This window comes from Rousettus aegyptiacus, unplaced genomic scaffold (assembly GCF_014176215.1).
Source record: "Rousettus aegyptiacus isolate mRouAeg1 unplaced genomic scaffold, mRouAeg1.p scaffold_m13_p_2, whole genome shotgun sequence".
NCBI classification, from domain to species: domain Eukaryota; kingdom Metazoa; phylum Chordata; class Mammalia; order Chiroptera; family Pteropodidae; genus Rousettus; species Rousettus aegyptiacus.
Window position 1 is genome coordinate 131,739,953 of NW_023416295.1, and position 8,758 is coordinate 131,748,710.

Consider the following 8,758-nt stretch of genomic DNA (forward strand, 5'->3'; position numbering starts at 1 on the left):
GACTGTTCTGTCCCATATGGCAAAGATACAAGGAGCTCATGACCTCTGTGGGAATTTTTAATAGCGAAGTACTCAGGTCTCTCGAAAAATTCTCTGGGGGTTGAAGAGATTTTTTGGCTTGTATCACAGGATGTGGGGGATCACGTGGGCTGCTTCAATGATGTTGTAAGTAGTTGGAGGTTTTTTGTCACCTGGCTGGGTTGTGGGTAGGGACAAGGATTGGGGTAAGTTGCTTCGATGGTTGACGACGAAAAGTGGGTTGAGCTGGCTCAGCACTTCATCACTCACTGAGATGCCATCCAAGTACTGCTTGAGCATCTCCCGCAGCTTCCTGTTGATTTCTAACAACTGAGCACGTCTGTGTTGAAGGCTCAGTTGCTCCAGTTTCACTTTGTTGTACCTTTTCCAGAAATTCTCTAACCCTGTGTAGTCTGCTATCACCTGGGAATTGAGTAAAGGGACAAAGTGTGTGGTGGGGCCCATTAGCGAATATAGCCCAGTGCCCCATCATCCCCAGGAACTTTACCTTTGCCAGCTCCTCAGTAAACTCCTCTGAGGTAATATCCTCTATTTCCTCCTGCTCCTCAGGAGTCAATGTTGACGAATAAAAAGGTAGCACTTTTTCTTCTTCTGTTTCAAATTTCCTACATATTTCAGCAAGTTTAAGGATCTTTTCACCCTATTGGAAATAGGAAGAGACCTTTCATTAGAAAAGGAGATAGGGAAGAGGAATAGCAGAGTTGGCTTCCCTGCTTAAACCAGGGAAACTACTGGTGGGAGACAGAAGTAATATATACCTAATACAGAGTGCTTACTGTGTACCAAGCACTATTCCAAATACTTTATAGTCTTATACAATTCATTCAATATTAACTCATTTAAAACGTGAGAGGGCAGGGAACATGGAATTAAAAAGGTATTCCAAGTGTCCACCCAGGCAGGAAGCAGGAGGAAGCCTCTTTTATTGATCTCAAAGCCCTTTCACTTCACAAGGAGCCAAGTTCCTTGGTTTTGTTTGGACCACCCTCTCCCCTTTGTTACCTTATCGACAATCTTTCTCAAGGCTTTGATGGTGGCATTGCTTTCCAGGGTGAGTTTGACTAAGTTCTCCTGTGATATTTCCCGGGCCTGAGTTCTTTGGGCCTTAAGTTTTCGCAGTTGTACATGGACCAACTCCTTGTCATCACGAATGTACTGGTTCTGTTCTTCACTCTCACGGCTGTGCACCATGATCTTGCCTTTTAAAATAATTATAGAATCCTGGAGTAACAGAGTAGATTAGAGAAAACAGTTGACAAACTGAGAGTCTTCAGTGAGAGGTAAAAGGATTGTCTGGATACTGATATCAAAGCATTTCATCTTTTCCCAACCAGTCATGAGGCCCAGTGGAAATTGGAGGAAGATGAACAGGGGATAACTGAGCAGTTAAAGCAATGAATATTTCTGGTTGGCTGCACTAACCTGTAGTCTCTGTATTTTTTTCATCTGTGCTTCAATCTCTTTGGAACTCTTCTCATCCTTCACCTTCAGGGTCTCAAAGGCAACCTTTCGATCCTCTGTGGCGTCAGTGTAATTCTTGAGTGCATCCTGGAACCTTCTCCACAGATCTTCTACTACATTCTCCAGTTGCAGCCTTAGAAAGTGCTTCTCTTCTAAATTCTAGGAAGTGGCTCCAAAAAAACTAGCACTTAGAATTACCCTATTAGTGCCCTTTCACTATTACCAGCAACCTCACCCTCTTGTACTGTTTATATGCACGGTCACCAATGAAAATCCCTACATAGACCAGGCAAATGGTATAAATAAGTGCTGTGGGCTAGATGGGGCCTGTGGTGAACCAGAGAAAAAAATGCTCTATGGAAGGGGGCAAGGGGGAAAGAAACAGCTGCTCAATTCCACATGAATGCCATCATTTGGACATACAGCCCCGTATTACCAGATCTTTAAAATTTTCAAGGGAAGCTGAAAATTTGGATTTTTACAAAACTATGGGGCAAAATAAAACAAGGAACCTTCTATTCAAACCTAGGTTTGCAGGCTGGCTAAGTTTGCAGCCTCTAGGATGTTGGAAAGCACGTTGGGCCAAGGAGCAGGAGACTGGATTCTCCTGACTGTTCCACAACCAGCATGGGCATGACTTTGATGGCTCATTTTACTTTTTGGGGCCTCAGATTCTTAATTTACAAATCATAGGTGAAGTCAGATGATCTCCTTGTTGCTGCTTTTACCTCTAAAATGCATTTCCTTGACATTTCAGAATGGGCCTCCCTCCTGACCAATTTCACAAAAGTACATAAGGCAGTAGGGGTACCTACAACGGCAACAGACATTTTATTGGTTACGTTGGTTAAGGGGATCTCTTCTAGCTCTACTGGCCTTGAGCATTTTTCTCTCACTTCTCTCCCAGTTCTTGCTTATCTACTCTCCCTCTGTACCTTGTTTTTGAGATCGTCCCACATGCTCTGAAACTCCAGCTTGCTTTCATACTCAGAATCTATATAGTTCTGCTCCATGGCCATGAAAACATCTTGTAGGTAGTGAATCTCTTTTTCATGTTGGTCAATAATTGTCTTCCTATAGAAGATAAGGCATTGTCTCTGCTCTGAGGGATAAAGCATATGGACCAATAATGACAATTCAAAGCAGTATGTAATAAAACTATATAAATGGTACAAACTCTTAGGTACTGAAGGAGAACAGAGGGAGGGCAGGCTCTGTTCTTTTTAGAGCCAAAAAGAATGAATAAGATTATTTTATTTCAACTTTTAAATAGGTAATATATTCATATGATATAAATATCACAAAATACAAAGGATTACAGTGAGAAGTCTCCTTCCCATTCCTGTCCCGTTATATAGATAGGATTTTGACAATTGAAAGTGGGTGATGAGGGTGTTATAGATAGGGACCTGGCTTGGGCAAAGGGAGGCTAAGGACACAAGCTTAAACTTGAGTTAGTTTAAAGAAACTCAGGATATTTCCTACTGGAGGCAATGTCATAATCATGGTGGGATGCTCCAGGGTGCTGGGCGCTCGCTTACAGACACTCTGGATACTGCCCTGGAATCAAACCCCCATACCTTTCTGTCTCAAACTCTTTGGTTAGGGCCTCCAGCTCCCTGTTGTAACTTTCCTCTAGGAGGCTGAGTCGGCATCTCTGCAGGGCCAACAGCTGGTCAATGTTGTGCAAGTGGCTGCGCAGGGCATGAGCATACTGCTCCTCAGCTTCTGACAGGTCCTTAGCTAAAGACTGGGTAGGAAACAGAGAGTTACCATTTTGGCTGGATGGCTTCTGTGTGAGAAAATAAAAATGTATTCAGTTGGCTAGCTGGATGATATGAATGACATTTTCCATAGTTCCTAATGCCAGTTCTTTGGCTTTAAGAGTGCTAGTTCTCTCACTGTTGAATGTAAAGTAAGAGTGACATCAGGGAACCTCAGGTAGCCAGCCAGTGTCCTAGGGACAACAAACATTTATAGTGACTGGGCTACCAAAAAGGAGCCACGGTTTCTTGGAGAAATGGCTGCTTTAAGGTCTGAGACAAAAATAAACAAGTTAAACCTAGGGTATCCTGTCAGGCAAGAGAAGGAATCAAGCATTTATCTTTATAGATATATAAGGACATATAGACTGTACCTTTCTTATATAATCTGTACCTTTGGGTAATTGAATGATAAATGATGGGGAATATCACTTTAAAGAAGTATTCAAGCTAATAAATAAAAAAAGAATGAGAACATTAGAAAATCAGCATTTTGTAATCCCCAATGAATTAATGGATAATCAATAGCTGCTAACAGTACAAAAAGAGATCATGGAAGAACACAATACCCCCAAGTTTTAGATCCAGAGGACAAAGTAACATGTTAAACTACAATACCGAATACTATGCAGTTGTAAAAAGACAAAATAAAAAGCTCTTTATGGGCTAATATAGAATAATCTCCAGGCATATTGTTAAGAGAAAAAGGCAAGGGGCAGAACAATATGTAATACTACCATTTGTGTAAAAAAAGTTTTACTTATGAAACTAAAATTATCCGGAGAGGTGAGGCACTGGGTGGCTGGAAGACACCAGTGGGAGGGGACTTTTCTCTATATAATTTATCTTTTGAATGTTAAATTATATGAATATATTACCTATCCAAAAAAGTTAAATTAAAGTAAATAAAACAAAAAGCATTTACTGAGTTTCCATATGACCCAGACACTTTGAGTCCACTCACTGTAAACTATGACAGCCTCTGCAGAGTTAGCTTTTACCTAATATGTTTCCCATGAAAAAGGATCTTGGGAAACACGTTCTGATAATGGAAGGCTATTCACTCACGCAACAACCGTTTACTAAACCTGTTATGTACCAGCACTGTGCTCGATGCTGAGGATCCAGAGATTGAAAGGCATGCTCACTGCCCTCAAAGGAGCTTGCAGTCTTGAAGCAGGAAAAGAGTTATATAAATAGACCATCACACTATAACATGGAACTTGTTATGAGGTTAATGATTTACCAGAGACAATGGGATATAAAGGACTGAGTGCCTCATATAACTAAGAGCACTGGGGAAGGCGTCACATAAGAGATGTTATTTGTATCACTCTTAAGGATACAAGAATTTGCCAGGAAGACTGGGAAGATGAGGAAATTAAAATTCCAGATAGAGGGAACAGAGTATGCAAAGGCACAGGTAAGAAACAAGGCTGGCTTTATGAAAAGTACAGGTAGAGGCTAGATTGAAGGGCTTTGGTGTTCTTTCCATGGAGTTTGGATTTTTCCTGTAGAAGAGGGAAGCCACTAAGGAGCTATAGGCAGTGGAGTAACGGGATCAGATTTTTGTTTTAGACAATCATCTGGAGGTGGTTGGGCACGAAGGCTGGAATATAGGAGATTATTGCAATAATCCATATGAAAGATAATGCCCAGGACTCAACTACAGCAGGACATTGGAAAAAGAGAGCAAGATGTGGCTTTGAAAAAATACTTAAGCAAAAGATTTACACAAGACTTAGTAATAGAAGTCATGGATGGAGGCAAAACCTAGGATGATCCCCAGATTTCTGGGTTAGGTGATTTAGTGAATGAAATGGCACCAGCCACCCAAATAGCACAAGGAAGACCAGATGAGGAGTGGGGGACTGGGGTTGGCTAAGGAAGGGGAAGCCCATGAGTTCAGTTGTGAGGAAAGTACAACAGGAACCGATATCTAGGAAGCTTGAATATATGGATTTTGAAATCAAGAGAAAAATCCAGGCTAGTGTTACACACCCAGGAATCACCAATATATGTGGTATTTAGAGCCAGGGCAATGAGTAAGATGGTCTAGAGTCCTTGACACCAGGTTAAATGATGAGATGGTCAGACTTAGACTGGGAAGTGCTAAAGTTCAGGGGATGGAGAGAGGAAGATGAACTCACAATGGGGACTAGATGTATATATCCCAGAGGCAGGAGAAAAGCCAGGAAAGAATGCTGCCATGGAAACCAAAGGAGTTTCAAAAAGGAAAGCTTGACCAAGAGTGTGAGTATCAGAGAAATCAGGTTAGGTGATGACTAAATGATGAAAAGTATCCATGATTCGGGCCTGGTGACCTTTACAAGAGCAGTTTCCTAGAGAAGGGTAGAAATCAGATGTGGATAAATGGAAAGCGAAGTGGAGATAGCAAATGAGGATCACTAACATTTGCACATTTAACATGTGTAATTTGGGTTGTTCAGGAATGACCCTGAAGGGGCTTAGTAGCAATGTATGATTTACTTAAGGCAGGGAATATAATCATTAGCTGCAAAGCTATTATGTAGGAAGAAGCTACACAGGTGAGCCTGGTCACTGCTAAGCATCCTTAAATGAACACTGCTGGTTCTCTTTCTTAGCAAGTACTTAATAATTCTAAATAAGTGTCTGAAGATATCATTTAAAAAGCCATATGGTATAACTAGTGGAGTGAGGAATTCTAGGTATAATGGTTTTGCAAATTTGGGGCTCGTACTATGTATCACTTGAAGCTGCCCAAGGTCTGTTGAAAAATTTTCCCCTGGGGTTAGGCTGTAAAGAAGAGATGTGTGTTTTTTAGAGGTGGAATGCCAGTTGACAATGTATATTTTGCTGGTATTGTGGGGTTTTTTTTTTTTTTTTTGCATTAAGAAAGAGACGGCTAAGGAGGAGTAAGTAAACAGAGGTTAAAAATGGAATGAAAGAAGGGATACAACAAAATTCCTTAGAAAAAAAGATAGTATGGATTCAAGAACTTCCCAAGAGCATAAGAATGGCTGATTGAATTGCTCAGAGATCCAGAACTGCTCTTACCCATGGAAGTCTTCTCTGTCTTATTCAGGGCCCCTGAAGTTGAATCAGAGGCAAAATAAAATTTGAATAAAACATTGGGGTAGGAATCAAGAAACCCATACTCTAGTTCCAGCTCTCTCACTGACTAGCTGTGTGACCTTAGGAAAACTGGTTTCTCCCTCTGGAATGAATCTTCTCACATTGAAATGAAGATATTGCACTAAGTTCAAGTCTTTGGGTGCTGTCTACTGAGCCTTATAACTCTAATATTGTATAGTACTAGTTCGGGGCAGTAGACAGCTAAGGAGAATGACTCCTCTAAGTGAGAGAGAAGGATGACAGCCCAATATTCTATTTTTCACTTCAGTGAAAACTGGTATTACCAATAGCCTGTCTTTGTCATGAGTGATTTAAGATGAAGTAATTAATTTTCTAGCTCATTCTATGAAAAGAAGAGATCAAGGGAGCCATATTCAAGTGTTTCCTTGGGAAGAACACCTACCTTGATGACACTGTTTTTACAGTCCACCACTCGTTCAAATGTTTGGCTGAGGATCTCAATGTCTTTATGAAGCTCTCTGGTCTTGATTTCTCGAAGTACAGTTCTCCACTGTGTGTTAATCTTATTAAGGTTCAGAGCACTATTGTGTTCCTCCTTGGCCAGCTTGTCCTGTGTGAAGGAATAAATACACCCCCATGAGGTAAGGGCCAAAAGCCTAATACAGTACAACAAGATCACAGTTAGTCAACTGACACCTTACCCTTTGTCTTTTCTAAGAAACCAAAGCACTCCATGGCCAACAGTCAGGGAGTTCCTATTCTTGTTTTGGGAGCATCTCAAGTAATACAGAAACAGCCCAATGGCATTTTAAGGAGGGCAAGAGTGAATTTCCTTCAAAGGAGGCATCAGAGCAGGATGCTGTTTGTAATGACTCATCTTCAGGGAGAATGTCAGAATTTCAAACAGCTGGAACAGCTAGCTGATAGCACCTACTGTCCAATTCTGGGGCTCAGTTGTTACTGCCAAGCTCTATACCACTGATCCCCCTCCATGCTTCACAGAGAACTTCCCTTCTTCCCAAACAATGCTGCCCAAAATCTAAGTATCTTTTGGTCTCAAGATTTATGGAGGAGAGGAGATCAGCATGAAATGAGGCTGCCTCAATGACAGGTTCAAGGCGACAGGGTCAGCACATAGGGTGGTTGGGGTTGGGCAAGGAGTAATGCAGAAAGCCATCACCTTCAAGAACTGGCTTAGGAGCCTCTCCTTCTTCTTGGCCATCTCCTCCTCTGCCAGCATCTTCTGCTGAAATAGAAGCAGCTGCTCCTCATCGGACAGGGGCGCCTTGGCCTTTTTTCCTTTCTTAGGCATAGCTGGGTAGAGTACTGACTGGATCTGGGCAAGGATCCTCGGTCTGCTACAGCCAGCGCTAGAGGGGGTAGGAGGAAAACGCCCCAGAAAGAGGCCTTCTGGAACTGCCCTTGGACGGTAGTGGGACCTTAGATATCAGTCTTGAGGCAAGACAGAGCCTGCGATAGCGGGAAGGCAGGGCTCTCAAGCCGAAAGACGCATTTTCGTCTCCTAGCAACGGGGATCTCGCTAAGATGGCGCTGTGAGAGGCTCAGGGGAGAGGCCCTGGCTTGGAGCGTCCTCTGCCTACTGGAGGACTGCAGTCAGTATTTTTTGTTTGTTTTTTTTTGAGAGGGTCGTTTTACCTCTTAAAATCCCTAGCCTCCTAACTGAACCTTTTAAAACCCTGTTTTGTTTGGTTTTCATAGAATGGCCATATGACAAAATGCAGGTAATAACAAATTTTGGAGAGAATACGAAGAAACAGGAACTCTCATAAATTGCTGGTAGGAATGTAAATGGTGCAGCTGATTTGGAAGACGGTTTGGCAGTGTCTTCCTTCCTTCCTTCCTTCCTTCCTTCCTTCCTTCCTTCCTTCCTTCCTTCCTTCCTTCCTTCCTTCCTTCCTCTTTTTCTTTCTCTCTCTCTCTTTCTTTTTCTTTCCTTTTCCTTCCCCTTCCTTCCTTCCTTCCTTCCTTCCTTCCTTCCTTCCTTCCTTCCTTCCTTCCTTTTGTTCCGCCTAATTGGCTTTATTGAATGATTTATGAATTGAGCAGCTTCCCATCTAGTAAATAGAGAGTTGCTCCAAAAGTTTCTTAAAGTGTTAAACATAAATTTACCATGCAATCCAGCCATTTTACTCATAGATATGTCTAAGATATCTAACTATGATGCATGGTACAACGTGTAGGAACTTCAAAAACATGCTCAGTGAAAAAAGCCAGACACGAGAAACCACATATTGTAAGGTTCCATTTATATGAAATATCCAGAAAATGTATAAACATTGTGTACAGATAAGGTTAATGTGTAGCCAGAGTAAATGTTTATTCCAGTAAGAACAAAACACTGCCCCTTCCATGATAGAAGTGATCCAATGTAATCACTTTGTTCACCCAGGGGAATG

At 41.8% G+C, this 8,758-nt stretch overlaps 1 protein-coding gene across 1 annotated transcript; it reads right to left on the reverse strand.

The window, feature by feature from the left end:
• Positions 1-41: 41 nt before the first annotated feature.
• On the reverse strand, positions 42-7,952 carry CCDC65 (coiled-coil domain containing 65). The gene is made up of 8 exons (XM_016151749.2): positions 7,522-7,952; positions 6,784-6,951; positions 3,081-3,250; positions 2,436-2,574; positions 1,462-1,659; positions 1,042-1,260; positions 527-679; positions 42-441 (listed from the first exon to the last, which is right to left on the reverse strand). Exons 1-8 carry the CDS (start codon positions 7,651-7,653, stop codon positions 124-126), a joined length of 1,497 nt encoding a protein of 498 aa, XP_016007235.2. The 5' UTR covers positions 7,654-7,952; the 3' UTR covers positions 42-123.
• Between the last annotated feature and the right edge of the window lie 806 nt (positions 7,953-8,758).